The 24,699-nt window shown below is 48.8% G+C and overlaps 2 protein-coding genes across 5 annotated transcripts in view; both read right to left on the bottom strand.

Moving 5' to 3' along the window:
- The window catches only part of NCAPG2 (non-SMC condensin II complex subunit G2), a 90,392-nt gene extending 89,311 nt beyond the window's left edge, over positions 1-1,081 (bottom strand). The window contains exon 1 of the mRNA XM_039473001.2: positions 997-1,081. The gene's annotated coding sequence lies outside the window, so the exon portion shown is untranslated. The remainder of the gene's footprint in view (positions 1-996) is intronic.
- Positions 1,082-17,519: 16,438 nt separating this feature from the next.
- The window catches only part of ESYT2 (extended synaptotagmin 2), a 106,093-nt gene continuing 98,913 nt past the window's right edge, over positions 17,520-24,699 (bottom strand). For all 4 annotated transcript variants that reach the window (XM_039472752.2, XM_039472753.2, XM_074378837.1 and 1 more), the window contains 4 exons: positions 23,812-23,943; positions 22,297-22,402; positions 20,788-20,837; positions 17,520-20,619 (listed from right to left, as the gene is read on the bottom strand). In XM_039472752.2, coding sequence (XP_039328686.2) covers positions 20,574-20,619; positions 20,788-20,837; positions 22,297-22,402; positions 23,812-23,943 — 334 coding nt within the window. In that variant the 3' untranslated portion in view covers positions 17,520-20,573. The remainder of the gene's footprint in view (positions 20,620-20,787; positions 20,838-22,296; positions 22,403-23,811; positions 23,944-24,699) is intronic.

Raw genomic sequence — 24,699 nt, 5'->3', positions numbered from 1 at the left:
CCCATGCCCGGGGCTGAGGGGTCGCTCTCTGAGGGCAGTGCCCATGCCCGGGGCTGAGAGGTCGCTCTCTGAGGGCAGTGCCCACACCCGGGGCTGAAGGGTCGCTCTCTGAGGGCAGTGCCCATGCTCGGGGCTGAGGGGTCGCTCTCTGAGGGCAGTGCCCACACCCGGGGCTGAGGGGTCGCTCTCTGAGGGCAGTGCCCACACCCGGGGCTGAGGGGTCGCTCTCTGAGGGCAGTGCCCACGCCCGGGGCTGAGGGGTCGCTCTCTGAGGGCAGTGCCCATGCTCGGGGCTGAGGGGTCGCTCTCTGAGGGCAGTGCCCACACCCGGGGCTGAGGGGTCGCTCTCTGAGGGCAGTGCCCACGCCCGGGGCTGAGGGGTCGCTCTCTGAGGGCAGTGCCCACACCCGGGGCTGAGGGGTCGCTCTCTGAGGGCGGTGCCCACACCCGGGGCTGAGAGGTCGCTCTCTGAGGGCAGTGCCCACACCCGGGGCTGAGGGGTCGCTCTCTGAGGGCAGTGCCCACACCCGGGGCTGAGGGGTCACTCTCTGAGGGCAGTGCCCACACCCGGGGCTGAGGGGTCACTCTCTGAGGGCAGTGCCCACACCCGGGGCTGAGGGGTCGCTCTCTGAGGGCGGTGCCCACACCCGGGGCTGAGAGGTCGCTCTCTGAGGGCAGTGCCCACGCCCGGGGCTGAGGGGTCGCTCTCTGAGGGCAGTGCCCACGCCCGGGGCTGAGGGGTCGCTCTCTGAGGGCGGTGCCCGCGCGCGGGGCTGGGATTTCCGTCTGACGTGGACACGAAGAACGGGTGTCGCCGCGGTCGGCAGAGGGGGGGCCCGGGGCCCCCGGTTCCGTCCGGTCCGATCGGAGGCAGCACCGCCCGCGCTCTGCCCGGCCCCCTCCTTAGGACAGCGGAGGCCGGGACCCCGGCCCGCCCAGGAGGGGCTCCCAGCCCCTGCTCTGACCCCAACCCCGGATCCGCACCGCAGCTCTCACCTGGGCGCCCGGAACCGCCGTTTCCCGCGCTCGGACCAGATTCAAACGCACCCGCCGGCGCCCCGGACGCGCCCCGCCCTCACTGTCGTCATCAAGCGCCGCTCTCGCGAGAGCTGGGCGCCGCGAGCCTCAGGCCCCGCCCCGCCCCGCCCCAGGTCCCGCCCCGCCCACACGCCCGGCAGGCCCGCCTCCTGTCTATGCCCCGCCCCCTGGGGTGCGGCCTCGGCCGCTTAGCCCAGTGCCCTGCGGCGCACAGCGGAACGCGCACGCGCGGCGCCACAGCCGGGGTGGGGGGGCCCGGTGCACAGTGCGCGCGCCGACGGAAACTGCGCGCTCGTGCGCGTCCGGTGCTGGAGAGGGCGGCGCGGGGCGGGGCGGGGCGGGGCGGGGCGGGTCGCGCGTCGCTGCGAGCGGGCGGTTCTAGGGGACGGAGGAAAGAGAGGAAGGGAGGGACGGGGACAGGAAGGAGAGAAGGTTCGGGACCGGGAGAGGCCACGGGGCCCCGTCAGGATCCCCGGGAGGACCCACCCCGGCCTGGTCCCCGTGACCGCCCTCCCTGCCGAGGGGCACCTGTCCGGGCGGTCCGCAGCCTGCACCAGCAGCGGGCGGCGCGCCCCGCAGATGCGCACTGGGCAGGCGCTTCCCCGCAGGGCCCCGCCCCTCGGGAAGCTGCGGCCCCAACAGGTGCCTCCTCTGCGGTTGCGCCTCCAGCAGGTGCGGCCCCCAGCAGGTCAGCTGCCCGCGGGGTGGAGGGGGAGAGGCCTCCTCTGGGACCCTGGAAGGCGCCCAGCTGTGCGGGAGCAGTAGCAGTATCATTCAGTTCTTTGGACTTAAATGTCAAAATCACACACTGATCTAGCAAATGTTTTACTTTGAGTCAGCGAATAACTTGACTGGGCGTTCCCAATTTTTATTGAAAGCAAATTCTTAGAAAACGGTTCTCTTTACCACCGTGCTCTGCATCCCTCTGTGGGGACTTGGCGTTCCCTGCAGCTATGTTCTTTCATGCTTGAGATGTCTAGTGTGGCATGTTTTCCTGGCTGAACTCAAACCGGAGGTCTCGGCAAGATTGAAGCCGCTGCCACTGTGGGAGCACAGGACCACCCAATAGGAACATCATGGGAGCCACAAGTGCAATCGTAAATTTCTAGTGAGCACATTAGAAAAATAAAAATAAATGGGTGACATTAATATTTAAATGTGTTTTATTTAGCCTAGTATATAAAAAATGTTTCTAGTACTGTTGGAATATCATTTCAACAAGTAATATAAAATTATAGCAGGTAGAGGACTGGTTTCCTAGGAAGCTTGCAACAGTGAAGCGAGGCAGGCTGCAGTGGGGAGAGGAAACCCAGTCAGAGCCTGCTGAATCCAGGACACTTGTCAACAAGTGGCCGACATCTAGCATCAGCTGTTTCATCCTCGGGCTGCAGCCACCGCTGACCTCCCCCTCCGCCCATACCTAGACATCTCCTTCCCTGCAGTTCCTTGAATTTTGGTGCCCCCCTCCCACCTTCTCACTGCATTCTTCTCAGCAATTTCCTTCACATCCAAGGTGCAAACGGCCACCTTCGAGCAGTACCCTCTGCATCTGGATTTGTAGGACACGGTTATTTCTGAACTCCAGAATCTTCTTTTTATATAAATATATATAGAAATTGAACGCCAGAATTTTCAACAGCTCACTGCCTTCTCCCACGCTGATGCTGACATGCATCCCAAACGGAAATCAACTTCCCCTCCCACCCCTGAATCCTGCCCCTTTCCTTATGCCTGTCTCTCCTCCAATCAGCCATCTGTTTGTTTCTGGTGGTTCTGCTTCTGAATAAGAAGTCTCAAGTTACGCATATGAGCTCTGAAGCTGCACCTCCTGGGCTAACTTGGTTCTGTGCTCACTAGCTGGTGACCTTCGACAGGCCATGGATGACAGCCTCAGTTTCCTCAGCTATCAAATGGGACCTACTTAAGTACTGAGCCTGTTGTTATGAGGCCTAAATGTCTGTGTAGTGCAGTGCTCACAGCTGCCGGCTCCATACGAGGCTGTGGCTCGACAAGAGGTACCACAAGTGGCTTCCACTGTGCGCACCAGCATCTGGACAAGGGGAATATGGTGGTGCCCGAAAGCTCAGAGATGCCAGGAACCACAGAGCCCCAAAGGGGATTACAGTGTGTCACAGCCTGTGAGGTCTGGGCTCCCAGAAGGGTCACAGGTCTTCTCTCCTTCTCATCACCCACAGCATGGTGAGCAGGGGGTCGTGTTTCCGGAGCAGTGTGTTACACCTCATTTGTGTTACAGCTCTTTTGGCCCCGCTGCCCCACTTGTCCATGGCTCCTAGGCTGGCCTGGCCCCACTGCTGTTTCCCGTTGCATGGGGTGGCATTGAGCACCAACAGAGATACCGTTATAGCTCTGGCTTGAGAAATCCCAAGGTCTGGGTCCCTAGAAGGCTCGCCCTTCTTCACTCCCTCAGTCTGGTAGCTGTAACCACCCGCAGCTTGGTGAGCTGGCCAGGAACGTGTTACATCCGCTTTGACTCCACGTGCAGCTCCACAAGCTGGCCAAGAAAGTATTACAGCTCCTTTTTCTCCCACCATTCCGCAGGTTCCAAGTTCTTGTTCCACATCCAGGAAGAATGAGGTTAGGCAGACAACTGGCGGGTGAGCAAGGAAGAGCTGGCCAAACAGCTCTCAGCAGAGAGAGGACTCGAAGCGGGTAGCTCCTACCCAAAGGCAGGTAGTCCCAACCAGGGTCCTGAGTCTGATTGTCTGGGGGTTTTATGGGCTCAGAAAGGAAGAAGTGCATGTTGATTGGTCCATGGACAGGAGGAAATGCATGCTGATTGGCCCATGGGCAGGCCTGGAAAAATCACCACTTGATTGGCTGAAAGGCATCAAAGAAGTTCTCTCTCTGGATCTCGGACTTCACCAGCAATTGGCAGCCTGGCCCACAAGCTTCAGGCCATCCCTGGCTCGAAGGTGGAGTTTCACCAGGGACCTGCCCCTTCCTGCCTAGGAACATGTATGCCTCCTGCTGCCATCACTACTCAGTGGGCATTAATGTGCCTTTGACAGCAAATAAGCCACACGCCTCTAGAACAGAGCTCAAGCTTTGCCTTCTGTAGTAGTTTATTTTCTAAACCCCATGACCCTCACTGTAATGCAATCTCTTAGCTCCCTACCACAGGCCTCCTTAGCTCCTCCACGTCAAGGGCTGTGTCGTCCTTGGTCCTACATCCATGACATAAGGCCTGGCACATTTTAGATGCTTGAAGAAAATATTTTCTGAATAAATGAATGAATGAGTCATGAGATCATCTGTGTTCTTAAAACCTTACAATAGGCTCAGTGTGGTGGTTCACGTCTGTAATCCCAGCACTTTGGGAGGCCGAAGTGGGCAGATCACCTGAAGTCGGGAGTTCAAGACCAACCTGACCAACATGGAGAAACCCCGTCTCTACTAAAAATACAAAATTAGCCAGGCGTGGTGGCACATGCCTATAATCCCAGCTGCTCAGGAGACCGAGGCAGGAGAATCGCTTGAATCTGGCAGGCGGAGGTTGCGGTGGGCCCAGATCGTGCCACTGCACTCAACCCTGGGCAACTGGGCAACAAGAGCGAAACTCCATCTCAAAAAAACAAAAACAAAAACAAAAACAAAAAAACCTTACAATGTGGTTAATGAGAAAATGGTTTATAGAATTAAAGTTGAACCAAATGGCAAGGCAATATAAAACTAAGTCTCAAAGGGTATAAAACTTGGCAAAAATATCTTTGATAAAAATATATCTTTCATAGTGAGCCAAGCATAGGGTATGAAGGGTTTTCAGTTTATTTTGAATTGCACAAGTAACACAATCTCATGATTCAAACTCACATGGCAAGAAGAAGGTATACAGAAGAGTCTTCTGCGACCCCCCTGAACACTCGGGCCTCTGCTCCAAAGGAAACCATTCTTTTTTTTTTTTTTTTTTTTTTTTTTTTTTTTTCTCGAGACGGAGTTTCGCTCTTGTTACCCAGGCTGGAGTGCAATGGCGCGATCTCGGCTCACCGCAACCTCCGCCTCCTGGGTTCAGGCAATTCTTCTGCCTCAGCCTCCTGAGTAGCTGGGATTACAGGCACGCGCCACCATGCCCAGCTAATTTTTTGTATTTTTAGTAGAGACGGGGTTTCACCATGTTGACCAGGATGGTCTCGATCTCTCGACCTCGTGATCCACCCGCCTCGGCCTCCCAAAGTGCTGGGATTACAGGCTTGAGCCACCGCGCCCGGCAGGAAACCATTCTTATCAGCTTCTCAGAAACCCCTCCCCTGCCTGTATAAGAAAATACAAGATTTATAACTATGATAATTATAACTTGGAAAATAAGCTAAACCAACAAGAAGTCATTAGCTAGGAACTTCACGGGATCCTAGTTAAAGTAACCATTTCAAAGCCACCCTGGGCAAAACCCCACAGTGCAGGGCAGCTATGAGGGCTCTGTCACACCAAAGGCGGGGTCTCCAGGGCCACACAGGTCCCAGAGTGAGCCACTGGCTCCAAGAAGGGGAGGAGTCTCTCGGGTACATGGGAAGCTGTATTTGTCTGTTCTCATATTGCTATAAATACCCGAGGACTGGGTAATTTAAAAAGGATCGAAGTGTAATTGACTCACAGTTCTGCATCACCATGGAAGGGTAAGCAAACACAGTCTTCTTCACAAGGCGATAGGAGCAAGAAGTGGAAGGAGTAAGTGTAAAGAGCCCCTTATAAAACCATCAGATGTGGTGAGAACCCGCTATCATGAGAACAACATAGATGAAACCACGCCCATGATTAGTTACCTCCACCTGGCCTCTCCCTTCACACATGTGGATTATGGGAATTGTGGGGATTACAATTCAAGATGAGATTTGGGTGTGGACACAGCCAAACTGTATGAGAAGCTGTTGCAGAGGCCGGGCGGCTCACGCCTATAATCCCAGCACTTTGGGAGGCCGAGGTGGGTGGATCACAAGGTCAAGAGATGGAGACCACCGGGTCAACATGGTGAAACACCGTCTCTACTAAAAATACAAAACATTAGCTGGGCGTGGTGGCGTGTGCCTGTAATCCCAGCTACTCAGGAGGCTGAGGCAGAATTGCCTGAACCCAGGAGGCGGAGGTTGCGGTGAGCCAAGATCGTGCCATTGCACTCCAGCCTGGGTAACAAGAGCGAAACTCCGTCTCAAAAAAAACAACAACAACAAAAAAAAAAACAAAATATTAGCTGGGCATGGTGGCACGTGCCTGTAATCCCAGCTACTCGGGAGGCTGAGGCAGGAGAATTGCCTGAACCCGGGAGGCGGAGGTTGCGGTGAGCCGAGATCGCGCCATTGCACTCCAGCCTGGGTAACAAGAGCGAAACTCCGTCTCAAAAAAAAAAAAAAAAAAAAAAAAAGAATTACAGAATTACTGAACCCTTTGGCACAAACTGTATGTCTATGCATACCAATGAAGTTAGCTCAAGCACACACTAGCTGCAAATGACATGTCTATGTCACTAAAATGATCTACCCCACCAAGGAGGCTCTCAACAGCATGCCATGGGCGGCTGCTGTCCCTGGCTGCCTGCCTTCCTAGGCCTGCCCTCCACACTCCCCTCACCTGCTGTGTCCTTCACACTGGATGCTCAGAGCAGGGGCCGTGAGGACAGACTCAGAGCTCTGTCGGCACCCAGAGGTCTTGGCCATCTTAACAGTGAGCTTCAGTGCCTTCTCATCCTGACACTAACACAGGGTTTGAATGAAATGAAACCTGATTTACTGTGCAGCTGATAAGGCTGATGGTAGGGCACTTGGGAGGGCCCCAACAATGTGTCCAGGTAGCCATGTATTTTGGTCAAATTTGCAGAAGAAAGATATTTTAACTTTTGTCTCTCTGCTCCAGCCTGCCCTGCTCTGCTCTTCCTGCATGTGGGCGGGGGCTGGCTAAGGAAGAGCTGTGTCTATGGCATGTGATTATGTGGTCTGCAGGCCCTGCCGTGAGATGCTAAGTCCCTGCCGGCTTTCCTGGTGTAGAAATGTCTCCCAGGAGCACTCTCGTACCTATTCTCCTGGTGCTGCAACAAAGGTGTGCGCATGGGTCTTTCAGGTCATAGCTAGTTGATGAAAATAGAATGTTCTAATGGTGCTGAAACTACTGAGTACACATATGAAAAAAATCTGACCCCACCTTGTGCCATACAACAGCAGCGAACTCAAAATGGATCAGAAACCCACCTCTAAAGCTAAAACTGCAAAACCCCTACACACTTCCATCTATTTTCCCACTTGCTCCTCAGCCTTCTCTTAAATGAGGCACCTGGAAAATGTGAGCCTGACCATTGTTGGGCCCTTGCCAGCTGCCTGTCAGCACTCGCTCCCAGGTTTCGGGCAAATGTGGCGACCCTCGCGATCCAGCCTGGCCCGTCCGCTTCCCGGCCTCTGCAGTGCCCTGGACAACCGCAAAGTCCCACAGATCCTCCAGCTTCTCCTCCTGAGGAGCTCTGCAGCCCCACCCGGTACACACTTGCTCCTCTCCTCCCTAGATAAACCTCACCTGCCTCTCAGATCTCAGCTAAAATGTAATTTCCCTCAAGATACTGAGCCCTCAGTCTCAGAAATGCCCCCTCCACCCCAGCGTGGCCTCTGAGTGCCCTGGACGGGTCACAGCACTTGTCTCAGAGCTTCTAATTATGTATTTACGTACGACATTGCTTACTGTGCATTGTTCCCCAGCACTTAGCACAGCACCCCAGCACCCTGAATGCAGCAGGTGCTCATTGAATGGACAGGTAGAGAAATTCGTGCCCACTGGGTGAGGGAGTCGTTCGGCAGAGCCAGAGGAGGAAACGGGGTCACGACAGGGCAGTGTATGGGTCAGGGAGAGGGAGGTTCTGGAGCACGGCTGTCCTTCAGAGTGCTCACTCACACGCCAGGTACATTTGATGATGTCAACTAGTGATTTCTATTCAGTATTCGGCCACTGACCCCTTGGTCAGAAATCAGTGCCCTTTTTATAATGTTCTCTTATAATGTTCTCTCTACTTACAAGTAAGACTTGTGGCCAGGTACAGTGGCTCACGCCTGTAATCCCAGTACTTTGGGAAGCCGAGGTGGGTGGATCACCTGAGGTCAGGAGTTTGAGACTAGCCTGACCAATGTGGGAAAACCTCGTCTCTACTAAAAATAAAAAATTGGGCCAGGCACTGTGGCTCACGCCTGTAATCCTAGCACTTTGTGAGGCCGAGGTGGATGGATCACCTGAGGTCAGGAGTTCAAGACCAGCCTAGCCATCATGGTGAAGCCCCATCTTAAAAATGAAATAAAAATAAAAATACAAAATTAGCCAGGCATGGTGGCGCATGTCAGTAGTCCAGCTGCTAGGGAGGCTGAGGTAGGAGAATCGCTTGAACCTGGGAGGTGGAAGTTGTGCTGAGCTGAGACTGCACCATCGCACTCCAGCCTGGGCAACAGGAGCAAAACTCAACCTTAAAAAAAAAAAAAGAGGCCGGGCGCAGTGGCTCAAGCCTCTAATCCCAGCACTTTGGGAGGCCAAGGCGGGTAGATCATGAGGTCAAGCGATCGAGACCATCCTGGTCAACATGGTGAAACCCCATCCTACTAAAAATATAAAAAATCAGCTGGGCATGGTGGCGCGTGCCTGTAATCCCAGCTACTCAGGAGGCTGAGGCAGGAGAATTGCCTGAACCCAGGAGGCGGAGGTTGCGGTGAGCCGAGATCGCGCCATTGCACTCCAGCCTGGGTAACGAGGGAAACTCCGTCTCAAAACAAAACAAAACAAAACAAACTTGTCTTTTGTAGTCTTTTCCAGGAATATACATTTTAAGAGCATCTACTGTATATGGCCGAGCAATTAGTCTTGTCTTATCCGAATTCACAGGTGCCCTCTGTCCTCTTTTATAATTTTATATCATATATTCTGTCTATCCAATATTCTGTTGGCTGTTTTCCTGTATGATTCTTTATGGAATAGAGAAACTATCATTATTAGCCATTATGGAAGAATTAAATTTTTTTTTTAAAGATGGGGTTTCACCATGATGGCAAGGCTGGTCTTGAACTCCTGACCTCAGATGATCCACCTACCTTGGCCTCCCAAAGTGCTAGGATTACAGGCATGAGCCACCGCGCCTGGCCGGGAGAATTAAATTTAAGGTATGGTCCAGATATTTTTGTGATACTGAGATACAGTTTTGTAAAGTAACTAAAGTACAGTGTCATCAACCCATTTAATCTGATTAAAGATGATTTCATCGCAATTATTTTGTTGGATTTAGATTTGGCTGTACTTCTGGCTTACATCTTTGTGGGTAACTGCCATTCTGCTGCGTCTACAGCACAGGCTGGTGGGGTCAGCTGAGTTCCTGCTGTGCTGGCTCAGCCACCAGCCATGAGACCTTGGGCAAGTCATTTTCTCTAAGAGCCGGGATCCTTACCTGGAATAAGACAGAGCTAAAATAACTAGAATTATCCAATACTATACAGAAACAAATGAAATTTGGTGCATCTCCAAGCTTTAAAGCTTCAACAGGATGGCTGGGCACGGTGGGCAAATCACTTGAGGTCAGGAGTTCGAAACCAGCCTGACCAACACGGTGAAACCCTAGTTCTACTAAAAATCTAAAAATTAGCCAGGCGTGGTGGTGTGTGCCTACTGTAATCCCGGCTACTTGGGAGGCTGAGGCAGGAGAATCGCTAGAACCCAGGAGGCAGAGGTTGCAGTGAGCTGAGATTGCACCTCTGCACTCCCCGCTGGGCGACAGAGCAAGACTCTCAAAAAACTAAAATAAATAAATGCAGCAATGTATCAGCAGTGACTGTAACAACACCTGGTGGAATCAAGGATCCTCTTGAGATGAGAACAGGCTTCGGTTACCTGCCATAGCACCTCCACAGGTGACCTTGGGAAGCCCGTTCTGTGCTCGCACATATCACGTGTGTTGAGATGTTTGGCTGCACTGGTACAGGAAAGGCATTCTTTCACCCACTCACTTCCTCTGCTCCAAACAGCTATGGCAGGTGAGATACAAACAGAGAAAACAAAAAATGCCTCGCGCGGCCCATGGAGCATAAAGGGAACGGGAGGGACGTGGAGAGGAAGGGTCCCGAGACCAGGAGTGCGGTAGAAAGGTGGTTCCCCAGGGTCTGAGGCCTTCCAGTGCCTCCAGGAGAACAAAGACTGGGTCTGGGCTCACAGCCTGCAGCAAGGCTGTCCCTGCTTGTCCTGGAAGAGAAGCTGGTAACTCTCATCAACCTGGTGCCTATGTACATTTCCAGGGACCACGGGCCAGGGAGATGGAGGATCCCGATACAGACTCCTGACCAGCAGCCACGTGAGATCTCTTTGCTTAGACACGTAGGCTGTTCCACCGACATCCCAAATATCCCCAAGGAGTGGGAGTCTGAAATGTCCTTTAGGAGATGGTTAATGGGTGCAAAAATTCAGTTAGAAGCAGTAAGAGCTCGTGTTTGGTTGCACTATAGGATGACTATGGTTAACAATCATTGATTCTGTATGTCAAAATAACTAAGAGTGAAATTGGAATGTTCTGTGAAAGGAAAATAAACTCTCAGGACCTCTTACTCACTCAGTCAAAGGGAAAAGTGAGGCCTGGGAACAGAATAGCAAAAACTGCCTTTCCGCTTTTGTTGGCGAGCAGACAACGGCAAGGTAGAATCCCACCTGCCTCCCCAGGGGCCTCCCTCACCTGACAATGTAAATTACCAGCTTGTCTTCACCGGTATGGACAAAGAAAAGACAACTCACCCTCCACCTCCCACGAGACCCGGCCTATGGACCCCCTCCTCACTGTAAAGACAAGGCTCACTGGATGTTCCTCTTTCCCACTGCCCAGTTCTTTCCCCTGTAAATATTCAAGTCCTCAAACCCTCCCTCTGTTATTTTTCCATCACTGCAGGTATTCATCCTTTGTGTTACAAGCCAATCACACCTCAGACTCCTCTGTGGAAAAAGCATGGGGCACAGACCCTAAGGTGGCCTGTGTCTCCTTTTCCTGGACGTGTCCTCAGCCTTGGCAAAACAAGCCTCCAAGTCCACTGAGACAGTTCCTACCACAGAGACGATACGTGCTTGGGGAGGCGATACCCCAATTACCCTGATTTATTACACACTGTCTGTATCGTGAAAGGAAAATCAATCTTGGGGCCCCAAAATCACTAAGCTAAAGGGAAAAGTCAAGCGGGAACTGCTCAGGACACACCTGCCTCCCATTCCGTGCAAAGTCATCCCTCTGAGGCTCCCGACACAAATGCATATCTCCTTGCTCCTGCTCCCCTACTGTTTATGTAAAAATGCAGATTCACTGAACAGGCTCAATAGTGTATTCAGTGGAAGGCTGGTCAAGGACTCAGGAGAATGCAATCTTTTGTCTTTTATCTGCTTCTAACCTGGAAGCTCCCACTTCCCATTGTCCTTCCTTACTGGACTGAACCAAAGCACATATTACACATACTGATGTCTCATATCTCCCTAAAATGTATAAAAGCAAACCGTACCCCCGACCACCTCGGGCACACATCTCAGGACTTCTTGAGGCCGTGTCATGGGCACATATCCTCAACCTTCGAAAAATAAACTTTCTAAATTCACTGAGACTGGCCGGACGTGGTTGCCCACATGTGTAATCCCAGTATTTTGGGAGGCTGAAGTGGGTAGATTATTTGAGGCCAGAAGTTCAAGACCAGCCTGGGAAAATGGTAAAACCCTGTCTTTACTAAAAATGCAAAAGTTAGTCAGGTGTCGTGATGCACATCTGTAGCCCCAGCTCATCGGGAGGCTGAGGCATGAGAATCACTTGAACCCAGAAGGCGGAGGTTGCAATGAGCTGAGATTGCATCACTGCACTCCAGCCTGGTGACAGAGTGAGACTCTGTCTCAAAACAAACAAAAAACAACAACTAAATTGACTGAGACCTGTCTCAGATATTTGGCATTCACAGTATCAAAATATTACATGTATCCTATAAATATCTACAACTATTATGTATTGATAATAATTTGAAAATTAAGAAAAAAGATCTGGATCTGAATCTGGGGCTAGGATGGCAATGATTGGGTATGTGTGCCCTTGCACAGATGCTGAGGGAACAGGTGGTGGGAAATGAGCAGAGAAAGAAGAAAGAGAGAGCACAAAGGAGGAAGGAAGAGAGGAGAGAAAAGAGCAGGGGAGGGAGAGAGAGAGAGGCAGAGAGAGATACTTCCTAATCAAAAGGGACTTTCCAGGACTGGTGGCAGTGGCTCACACCTGTAATCCTAGTACTTTAAGAAGCTGAGGCAGGAGAATTGCTTGAAGCCAGGAGTTCAAGACCAGCCGGGGAAACACAGTAAGATTCCATCTCTACTAAAAGAAAAAAAATTTAGCTGGGCATGGTGGCACACACCTATGGTTCCAGCTATTCTGGAGGCTAAAATAGAAAGATCTGAGCCCAGAGTTCGAGAATGAAGTGTGCTATGATCACACCACTGCACTCCAGCCTGGGTGACAGAGCAAGACCCTGTCTCAAAAGAAAAAAAAGGGGGCGGGGCTTCCGGCCATATTAAAACATGTGAGCAAATAGAACAAGGAAGACAGATAACATAATGAACAATCAGAATATGAACTAGGATTCTCTGACAATCTAAATAATTATGTTTGGGATATTCTAAGAGATAAATAAAGGACTGACCACCCATGCATAAAAGGCAAAAAAAAAAAAAACACAAGAGTAAAAGGAGAACAGGGGCCGGGCGCCGTGGTTCACACACCTGTGATCCTGGCACTTTGGGAGGACGATTGGGGTGGAACTCTTGAGGTCAGAATTTCGAGACCAGACTGGCTAACACAGTGAAACCCTGTCTCTACTAAAAATACAAAAATTAGCTGAGTGCCGTGCTGGGCACCTATAATGCCAGCTACTTTGCAGGCTGAGGCAGGAGAATCACTTGAACTGGGAGGCAGAGAGTGCAGTGGTTGCAATTGTGCCACTACACTCCAGCCTGGGAGACAGAGTGAAACTCTGTTTCAAATTTAAAAAAAAAAAAGTAAAAAAATAAAGGAAAATAGGCTGGGTGCAGTAACTCACGCCTGTAATCCCAGCACTTTGGGAGGCCGAGGTGGACGAATCATGAGGTCAGAAGATCAAGACCATGCTGGTTAACACGGTGAAACCTCGTCTCTACTAAAAATACAGAAAATTAGCCGGGCATGGTGGCACGCACCTGTAGTTCCAGCTACTCAGGAGGCTGAGGCAGGAGAATCACTTGAACCTGGAAGGCGGAGGTTGCGATGAGCCAAGATCGCGCCACTGCATTTCAGCCTGGGTGACAGAGCAAGACTCTGTGTCTCAATTAAAAAAAAAAAAAAGGGGAAAATACAATGGGAACAGGTAGCTAGGAAACATAATTACTTATTTTGGAAATCACAAATATAGTGTTGAAATTAACAATTAATAGTTGATATAAACTCTAGACTGGAGAAAAATGGAAGAACAAATTAGTGAACTGCAACTCACAACTGAGGATTTTGACCAGAGCCCAGCACAGAAATTTTTTTAAAAAAAGGAATATATGTATATACAAGAGTGGTTAACAGACATGGAAAATAAATTTAGAACTTCCAATATGCTCTGTAAGCAGTTCTAGATGAGTAAACTGGAGAATCGCTGGAAAAGAAATATACAATAAAATATCAGCTGAAAATTCTCCAGAATTTAGAAAAAACTGTGTTTCTTAAGATTGATAGTAGCCAGGCTTGGTGGCTAACACTTGTCATCCCAGCACTTTGGGAGTGAGGGGTGCTGGGATTACAAGGAGGCCAAAGCGGGCAGATCGCTTGAGGCCAGGAGTTCAAGACCAGCCTGGCCAACATGGTGAAACCCTGTCTCTACTACAAGTACAAAAATTAGCTGGGTATGGTGGTTGGCACCTGTAATCCCAGCTACTCAGGAGGTTCAGGCAGGAGAATCGCTTGAACCCGGGAAGTAGACTTTGCCGTGAGCAGAGATCTTGCCATAGCACTCAAACCTGGGCAACAAAAGCAAAGCTACATCTCAGTTAAAAAAAAAAAAAATTGATATTATATACTATGCAATCATAAGAATTAAGATAAATCCATACCTATGTAAGTTACAATGGACTTGTAGAACATTAAGCTATTTTTAAAAGCCTAAAACCTTTCAGACAGAAAAGACAGACTGCTTAATGAGGTGTGAATGATTTAATAATTATTGGGTGTGAAGATTATTACAAACAATAATCATCGACAGTAAATACCCAGAAGGCAAGTGCTGGAGAAAAGTAACTGCCAACTCAGAATTTAATAACCAGCCAGCTAATTATTCAAGGAAAAAGGCAAATAAAGACATTATCAGTCCTTAAAACACCAAGGGAACTAGTACACAGAGACTCCCACTAAAGAATTATTAAAGAAGAAAAGTCTACTCAAGGAAAGGTATAGAATCCAAGAAATAAAAACAAGCACAGAAATTGCCAATCTTATTGCCAATAATATGCCTTAGATATTATTAACAATCACTATAAAGTGATTATGACTTTTTTGCATTGAAAAAGATTGTAACTAAAACTCTGGAAGAACACACACTGAGTTGTAGTATCCATGGTCCTTTGTTTTTAGAAGGAGAGATACTGAAAGATTTTAACCAATCAAATAATATCAGCTACAGCTTCCAAAGGAGCAGGTGTGGAGGTGCTGGGGGAGGAGCAGGCGTGGAGGTGCTGGGGGAGGAGCAGGCGTGGAGGTGCTGATGGGGTTAGAGCAAGTGTGGAGGTGCTGGGGGGGCTGAAGCAGGTGTGGAGGAGCTGGAGGGGGTTGGAGCAGGTGTGGAGGTGCTGGGGGAGGAGCAGGTGTGGAGGTGTTGGGGGAGGAGCAGGCGTGGAGGTGCTGGGGGAGGAGCAGGGGTGGAGGTGCTGGGGGAGGAGCAGGTGTAGAGGTGCTGGGGGAGGAGCAGGTGTGGAGGTGCTGGGGGAGGAGCAGGTGTGGAGGTGCTGGGGGAGGAGCAGGGGTGGAGGTGCTGGGGGAGGAGCAGGTGTAGAGGTGCTGGGGGAGGAGCAGGTGTGGAGGTGCTGGGGGAGGAGCAGGGGTGGAGGTGCTGGTGGGGTTAGAGCAAGTGTGGAGGTGCAGGGGGGTCAGAGGGGTTGGAGTGTAAGTGCCGGGGGGAGGGTTTGAGCAGGGGTGGAGGAGCTGGGGGGGTTGTAGCAGGTGTGGAGGGGCTGGAGGGGTTGGAGCAGGTGTGGAGGGGCTTGGCTGGGAAGGAGCATCCCTGGAGGTGTAGTGTGGAAGGGCATGTGTGTGTTCTGTGGAACTGACAGAAGCAGCATGGTTTAAGTATGGGGGTGAGGGTCCTACCAGAATCAGAAACACTCAGCTTTGGGAGTTGGGAAATGCTCTTGGTTTTGAGCAATGGAACACAGTAGAGCATGAGTGCAGATTTGTGTTTGAAAGATTCCCCTGGCTGTTGTATGGAAAATGGAGCAGGCAGGGGATAAATACTGAGAATGGGGAGTCGACATTGTTGGCAGAGTAATGGTGGCTTGAACTGAGGGGACACAGCTGACGTGGATACCCTCTCCAGTTAGAGCTCAAGGACTTGGTATCCGCACATGTGCTGAGGTGGTGGGAGGTGGCCCGTGCTATCCAGGTCTCAGCTCCAGCACCAAGACAGATGATAAACAGACAGATGGACAAAGGGTGGGCCTTGAGGTCTCCGTGACACAGAGGACAGGGAAGCAGTGGGGTGAAGGGTCCCGGGCTCAGAGAACATCTGTATCCGTGACACACATATGGAAACCAGAGTAGTGATGGCATCAAAACATCAAATACAAATATAAAGGGAACAGAACAAAAATCTGCATTATACCAATACTGAGTCTGGTTCGAGCAGAAGACAGTGAGACCTCAGAAATGCCCAATAACTTACAAGGAAAATACAGATGAAAGCATTACAGAGGCCATGGAAAGATGGCCCATGATCGAGCAGTGTGGGTAACACCCACAGGGGCACCAAGGAAGGAGAACTGTGCAGACCCCAGGCACAATCAGTGCCTGAAGTATAACCCACTGATTACTTATATCTAATTTATATATATAATCACACTTAGTCCCATATAATCTTTCTACATAATCATATAATAGATGTAGTCAGAGCTGTACCAACACATTTAGTGCTGATTTACAGAATCCTTCCATAGAACCATATAGTAGTCTGTAGTAGGAGGAATGCCCAGAGCAGTCACAGAACAGAAGCAGTACATGGGAAAACAGCCAGACCAGGACAAGAACCAAAGACCCAGGCGGTGGCGTCCCTGCCTGAAAGGGCATACGCTGTATGGCAGGCTTGGAGCAAGAGCCTCCCCTTCTGATAGAGGAGTTGTAGTACCTTGCATCCAGTTCCTGTGGAAAGGAGGCCTCAGGCCTGAGATCCCGCAAATAACCGAGGGAGAAGAACCCCTCTGGTGTGAGCAGTCACGGCGGCTGTACACCCTGTCAGTCTTTTCTCCCTTCTGTGTTAGCTCAAATCACCCTCCCATAAATACCTTGAGAACAGCACAAGTCTGTCAGCTCCCACTGCACTGGCTTACGGTATCCTTCCACTAGAAACCCTCTGAAGTCTCCAGCCCCCAGTTAAGAAGTGTTGCACATGACACCTGCTGCACACAGCCCACCTCCTTGCCTCGGTGACCTAATAAGGGTGGACCCCTTTTCTGTACACGACCCTCTACTACTGCACACGGCACGGCCCCTTACTGCTCATGGCCCACCTCTCTGCCCAGGTGACATAATGGGGTGGCCCCCTCGCTTGTGACTCCCATGATTATGTATGTCCTATCACTAAACATATAGATGATGACCTCACTCACAACCCTGCCCGCTGCTTGTACCTAATAAATACAGACACTTCTGCACACCCGGGGCCTCGCCTGCCTCCGCTCATAGGTGGCATGGCCCCCACAAGTTCAGCTGCTCTTCTCCAGTTCTTCAGTGTCCTGTCTCGACTTCTCGGATCCTGTACCTCAGCACAGCATAAGGGACACCCCACGACCCTGCGGGGCCAACAGCCCTACAAAGGAGAAAGGAGGTGCAGAGTGTTCAATGCTGAGCCGCTAGGCGGAAAACAAGGGCTCACTGAATCAGTCCCAACTACCAGTAACAAATGGACCCGTAAGGGATACTCCAGTATCACCCTCAGTGTGTTCAGATGTTCAGACATCTTAGCAGCCCCCGCTGCACTTCTCAGTGCCCTGGTTAAAAATCACATTTAAAGTCTATGTTTTCTACTCATGACGATCCTTTAGAAGAGCCGTTTTCAACATGCAGAGTGTAATGTGCTAGGCAGAGGACAGTCAAGACTGAGACGGGAAACGGGAAGAACGTCAGCTGTTCTGACAGTGCAAGTGCGGCGAGCAAATGGAAACAGGACACGTCTCCTTTCCCATGAGCTGACTGCACACTGGACATTCCCTTCAAAAGACAAAAAACAAATCACAAGTGAGCCAACATCAAAGTTTTATTGAATAAATACATGCACTGTCATGTGAAATTAGCTGAACAGAAAGGACCGTCTCCAAGTTTTACCCCCGCCTCCAATATTGCTCTCCATGTGCAGTGGGGAGTCCAGCTGCAGGTGGAATAAAGGCGGCAACCGCAGAGTAACCACCCAGCTGCACACAGGCCTGCATTTGGTTTAGGTGCCTGAAAAGGAGGGCTGACAAAAAGGAGTTCTTACCGACCACGGTAAGTGAACACGGCGACAAAGCTGCTGCTTCTACTTTACTTATTGATATACTTAGTGACTGAGATGGAGTCTTGCTCTGTTGCCCAGGCTGGAGTGCAATGGCGCGATCTGCTCCTGGGTTCAAGCAATTCTCCCTCCTCACCCTCCCAAGTACTAGCTGGGATTACAGGCGCCCACAACCACGCCCAGTTAATTTTTGTATTTTTAGTAGAGACATGATTTTGCCATATTAGCCTGGGTGGTCTCGAACTCCTGCCCTTGGGTGATCCGCCTGCCTCGGCCTCTCAAAGTGCTCAGCATGAGCCACTGCACCCAACTGGCTGCTTCTATTTTAATATGAACTTGGAAACATCTTCCTACTTTAAGGCACAGGATAAGAACCCACATGACGAGCTAAGACAGCTACACTTCAAATTTACTAAGTTAATTAACTTTCCTTTCACTGGCTTGGCTCAAGGTAAAAAAGATAAAATTCCCTTTTCTTAAACTGATCAAAACTGAAAATTAACATTTTCAGAACTCAAGCGTGTCTGACGTCACTGGGATCCTGGAGTGCGAAGCGCCTGGGAGGTACTTCGGTGCCTCAGAATCACCCCGCTTCCTTCCTTCCTTTTAAAGAGAACGGGGATGGCTACTGGAGGCAAGCCCCTCCGGACCTCCAGCCCCGAGGCGGCTCTCCCAACTCCCCTGCCTCGGCAGGCACGGTGCTGCTCCACCGCTTCCTCTGCGCTTTGTACCTGCAGCTGTGTCCACTCTGCCTCAGTGCTTAAACAAAGCATTCCATCAAGGAAACTACGCATGGAGCAGACGACACGGGACTGCACAGCTCAGAGGGACGGGATGCTGGTAAAAATTACTGGCTGCTACAATTTCGATGAGCACTTCTTTATAGACTATGACAGAAGACTTTCAGCATACCTAATTTTTTAAAAACCTTCAAAACTCTAATAGCATGGGAAAGCAACTAGATTTAATGTTGTTACCTATCTTCCATAAATATCATAGTTAAATCTGTGTGCATACAGGTTCATATGTGTCTTTAAATGTATTCATATGCTTCCCGAATAACGCTATACACTAACATTGGGAGTGGTGTATAAAGAGGCTTTACAGTCAAATGCCATCATGTAGAAGACAGATTAGTCTTATGATTACATGAAATGTGGGGTAAAGCTACAGACTCCATTATAAGTAAACCCACGGTTCAAAGAGTAAGTTATACACGAAACAAAATCACAATCTGCTAGAAGGGAGAGGCAGGTGGAGACAGCCACCAGCCTCTGCCACAGGCACTTTGGTTTGCTTGGTCATGTGAGTTACCCACAAGTTACATAGTTCCATGAAACAAGCTAAGAGCTCTGATTTCAACTACAAAGCTGTATTTTCCTCAGTACATTTATACATAGTTTTAAGATGTTCTCATGGCTGCAGAAGCCATTTTCAGCACAGAGCTTACAATATGCACTTAACCATCTACATATGCGCATTCTTTCTCTACAGACACTGTGCACAGCCTAGGGCACTGCAGCAGAGCCTCGCCTCGAAGGAGGTCGGGGGACTCTCAAGTACATAAACACGCTTTCAATAGTCTAAACAGAATAAACATTGCGTAACAGCATCCCATCCCAACATTAAGGTTAGTCGTGGCATAAAGTGAGGCAGCTAGGAAGTGGCTGTTGAGAGCAGCCGGGGCTGTGCTCGCAGCTGTGGCGCCCCAACCCTGGTGGTGGCCGGTGCACATCGGCTCACAGTCCCCACATCCTCTGTGTGATGTCACACTACGTGTTCCTGACAATAATGAGAGATCGAGCTTTCAATTTCTAATGCAATTTCCTAGCGACGCATCCCAGTCTACCTCACAACCTTTAAAAGGACAATGTGCACTTTCTGTTTTCTACAGGCTGGGAAGACACTGAAAATTCCCAAAGCCCATGACTATTTGGCAGTAGCTTAATTGCTAATATTGAAAGTCTGTTCTTCTATTTTAGGAAAAGAACAAGGTGTCTGTATACTGTTTCATAAGTAACTTATAACAGCAATTAAAATAAACAAGACATTTCATTTTTATGTAGGAAATTTCAGATTAGTACAATATAATTTATGAACCATGACAATTCTCTTAATATCTTATATTACTCAGTTATAAAACATTTTTCTTTATAAGCCCTTCAACTTACTTCTCAATAATACATCCTTATATTTATGAAAATGTTAATATTTTGATTACTTTATTTCATCATTCATAATGGGCAGAAACATACTAACATTTTATCTTTCAGCTTTTCTTTTTAAAAAGAAATACCACAAAATAGGTCACTGAGAACTTTTTGCTGCAAAGAGGAAAATGATTATTTGTCACAAGAATTTATTAAGTTTTAGAAGAAAATATATATTTCCTTGATCTATTTTCTTCTGCATTTAAACCAGCATGTAAAGATTATAAAAAATAGAATCTATTTACATGGCATAGGATACTGAGTGATGTATAAACAAGGCCATAATAAAGCACAGACACACCCGCCTCCTACAGACACAGCTGAGCAGAGTCCACAGACACAAGGGCTATCACCACCCTATTGCACATTGTAGGAACTGGCGAAATCCTAGAGGAAATCCAACATACAAAATTTAACGATAATATTGGTCAAATTTGCCTAAAATGTCAACAATTTTATAAAACTATTAAGGTATGTATAACTAAATACATGAAATTATAAAAATAACATTGGTACGTCTGTGAGAGGGTGTGTTCCGGGTGGAGGGGGAGGTGCTCCGCTGAGGAGGGTGCCTCCCTCCCGCCTGGTGCGGCTATGTCATGGCCTGAGGCCTCGTCCCGTCTTCCGTGAGGTCATACCTGAGAAAGACAGTGAGGGAAGGTGGTGACACACGCAGGGCCAAGTATGAAAAGTCTGTCAGATGCACGTTGGGTTCCGCCCCGTCTGTGGGGGACGCTACCCACCGGGCCCCAGAAGGCATTTTTAGCTACAGGCTGGGGTTCTCTGTCTGCAGCAGGGACACTCACCACTGGGTCCAGCCTTTGGCAAGGTCTTCAGATGCCAGAGCAACCAATACCTGTGGGTTTTAAAAACAGTAGTCTGTTAAAGTAGCCTGGGCTTGGGGCGCTGGCTCACGCCTATAATCCCAGCACTTTGGGAGGCCAAGACAGGAGGATCACTTAAGCACAGGAGTTTGAGAACAGCTTGGGCAAGACAGTGAAACCTTGTCTCTACTAAAAATTAAAAAAAAAAAAAAAAATTATCTGGGCATGCTGGCACGCACCATGGTCCCAGCAACTCTGGAGGCTGAGACAGGATTGCTTAAGCCCAGGTATTCAAAGCTGCAGTGAGCCATGATTGTGTCACTGTACTTCAGCCTGTACTTCTAGAGACCCTGCCTCCAAAGAAAGAAAAAGGAGGGAGGGAAGGAGAGAAGGAGAGAGAGAAAGAAAGAAAGGCTAAAGCAATGTCTTTTAGATCTTTTACCACCTCTTCTCAACTCTCTAATCGTCTATCTTCATCTAGAATATGGACTCTCCTTTTTTGGAGGTTCCTATTATTATTTTTGAGACACAGTCTCACTCTGTTGTCCAGGCTGCAGTGCAGTGGCATGATCTCGGCTTACTGCAACTCCCACCTGCCGGGTTCAAGCGATTCTCCTGCCTCATCCTCCTAAGTAGCTTGGGACTGTAAGTGCATGCCACCAAGCCTGGCTAATTTTTCTATTTTTAGTAGACACAGTGTTTCACCACATTGGCCAGTCTGGTCTCAAACTCCTGACCTCCCCATCTTGGTCTCCCAAAGTACTGGGATTATAGGCGTGAGCCACCATGCCTGGCCCGGGATCTTATTTCTTCAGTCTTTCCTACCCCTGTGAGCACCTGTGATCTGTATGGGTGACTATATCTAAGAAATCCTTCATGCAACCAGCAGTCTTAAAATTTAGCTATGATGGAGCATCAGTGGAGAAGATTCACAGGTGTGTTGGCCCATGTGCCCTCCACGGTAGCACAGCTGACAAAAGACACCTGTGACTCAAATCTCCTCTTCCCTAGCTGAGCCCTACGTTCACTCTTAACTCACCTATCCCCACGTGCCAAAGTTAAATGTGAATATGAACAAAGACTGGAAGATCAATAAAGCCGATGAATTTCAGAAAAAGAGCAGTGCCGCCAGTTGAGGAGACAGAATTTTAAGAGACTATTTTCCTGTGTATTTCCCTTCAATGTGATACTTGAACAAAAATTTGAATACTTAAAAATAATCACCTTTTCTTCTACTAGAAGTTCATGGTATTAGTACAATTAATGAATCAATAATCTGAATAGGTAAAAAAATTAAAATAACTTAAAACATCTTCAGAAAGCACAGATGTTTTAGTTGACTGTCTTTACAGCCCACAATTTATAAGCAAGCACTGACCTGGTAAGTTCACCCTTTCTGCTTACACAGATATGGTCTGAACACACACTGTAGGTAAACGTTCAATGTTTACAAACCGCCGGAACTGAGGGAGGATTCGCTGTAGCACTTACTTTGCCAAGGAGCCCTTTGTCTTTGGACAGGAAGCCGCCACTGTTCTTCACGGCGACGTCGAGAGTTCTCCTTTGCACCTCCGGTAACGAAACACTGAAATCAAAGCTGAAACAGGAAACAAGAGCCTAACTTAATTTTATCCACCATTCTGCTCTATTTTCTTGTAATTAAAAATGTCATTTCTGCTCATGAAACCATTCCAAATGTCATGTTTGTTTTCTATTATAAAACAGTTCTTCTACTAAATGTTTTAATCTGGCGTTTCAGGAAGACTTAAGAACCAACGTTTTTTCATCATTTCCCACACATAAGCGAAGGCTCTGGCATCCCACAGATGTTTGGGTCCCACCGTCCCTGGCTTACTTGCGAGTGGGTGAGGAGCATCTCTGAACACGCCTGACTCTTCCTGGGGGTTAAAATATGGGACAGTGTTGACACAACAGCCATTCCGTAACAGCCCACTCACACAGGCTTTCCAGTCACTCTGGTTTAGCCTTCAGACCCTTTCTCCACTATCTCCAATAAAAGAAGTTCGTGCTCGCAGCTTCGCAGGAGGGAGAAGGCCTCTGAAGCACTCCTGATGCGCAGCCAGATGCTGCACTAAAGCATCTGTAGGGCGTCTGCTGGGACTGGGGGTGCCTGCCCCAGGCCACAGTGCTGGAAATGCAGGTGGGCATGTGGAGTCTCCAGATGTTTAAATGCTTCAGATGGGTAGAAGCACTTTGCATACTCCCATCAGGGGTTGACGCATGCCTGCCAGTTTCTAATGCGTGGTAAAGCTACTGCTATGGACGTACAACGAATGGGGAGGATGTTTACAGATGAAATGTTAACTGAATTAGCAAACAGCAACACCATCCAACTGTATTATCATTTCCCAAAACACGGGTGGGTTTTGAAGCACCGGCGACAATTATGCAAGATACCAAACTGGTACAGATTGGTGGCTCTTTAAGTTGGGACCAACGACCCTTGGGGGGGTCTCTGAGACCCTCTTAAGAGGTCACCAAATCAGCCTGACCACAGAAGCAGACTCCAGCCTCTCTTAAGCCAGACCACTAAAGAGATTAGCAGCAATGCAGAACAATATCATTCTTTTCATTATTAGGTTTTTTGTTTTTGGAAATACAGCTGTTTTTCCAGCATGTCATATTTTAAGATGTTTGGGGCTTACTGTTATTTTAAAATAAAATTAAAAATATATGTATCCTTCAATTCTCAGTTTTAATTGATAACATAGTTGTTACCCCCAAAAATGAGTTATTCAGGGCCATTGGTAACTTGATCTTTACTTAATCATTATTCTCCCTGTCCGCAGGGTTTATAACTTAAATTTATTATGTTTAGAGCTTCTTCATGAAGTTCAAAATGCTTATTTGTTTTGAGAAGTATGTTTGCTAAAATTTGGTTTCTGACTGAACTTCTTAACAGCTGATTTATGAGCTCCAGTCATGGGCCTTCTGATCCATCATTTCAACCAGGCAGTCTATCCTCTGCTGGATAAAATATCGTACCTTTGATCAAACACTGGATTTAATGTTTTCTTTGACACATGTGTTTTCCTCCTTCCTGATCGCCTCTTGTCTGGTAATAAATACATGCGGACGTAGGGGTCAGAGCCGTCTTCAGAGAAGGCAATGAGGTTTCTTACAACACAAACCGAGAAGACTATGTATTAGGATTCAGAAAGAGAGAACTGGCAGCCCATTCAGATGTGCTTTATCAAGCTCTGATTTCATATTTATCCAAAAACCGAGAAGTAAGAACAGAATGCATGAAACACTTCTGCCTCCCCGACAGCTGCCTGGTGGCATCTCCCAAACTTTTTAGTGGCTTTCAGCGGCGACTTCTGCTTCCATTTCTAGAGCCCAGAGTTCGGAGGACATTCTAAGTCCCTGGTCTCCGCTTGTAACACAGAGTGACAGCTGTCTTTTCACAATGCTTCTGCCACTTTCTCTCTCGCAGCCAAGCGAGCCAGGCCCCCAGGAGATGCCCACAGACCTGCCTGGGCTGCCTACCTCCTTTGCAATACACATGGTCAAGTGGCCAGTTACACAGGCTCCCACACTCTTCACTTGCTGACTGAATCCAAAGTACAGTAGGCATTGTTTTGCTAGACTCCTCTAAAACAGTATCCTCCATGGTCATTATCTTAGTGGCAAGAACATACGAACTTCTCAAGAGTGATTTGTGGAACTCTACAGGTATAGCATCTTTCCAAACGGCACTAATTTTTCCAATGTTTCCTACAGCTATTTATAAGCTCCCAATTTTTATATCGCATTTTAAACCACTAATGGGACAGAGAATATTGCATAAAAGGAAAATAGCTCCTAAGCCCACAGTATCATCGTTAACCAAATGCAATTAAAGCAACAGTGTCACCGGGCGCGGTGGCTCAA

This window comes from Saimiri boliviensis, chromosome 10 (genome assembly GCF_048565385.1).
Source record: "Saimiri boliviensis isolate mSaiBol1 chromosome 10, mSaiBol1.pri, whole genome shotgun sequence".
NCBI classification, from domain to species: Eukaryota; Metazoa; Chordata; class Mammalia; order Primates; family Cebidae; genus Saimiri; species Saimiri boliviensis.
This window is presented reverse-complemented; position numbering and strand designations above follow the sequence as displayed.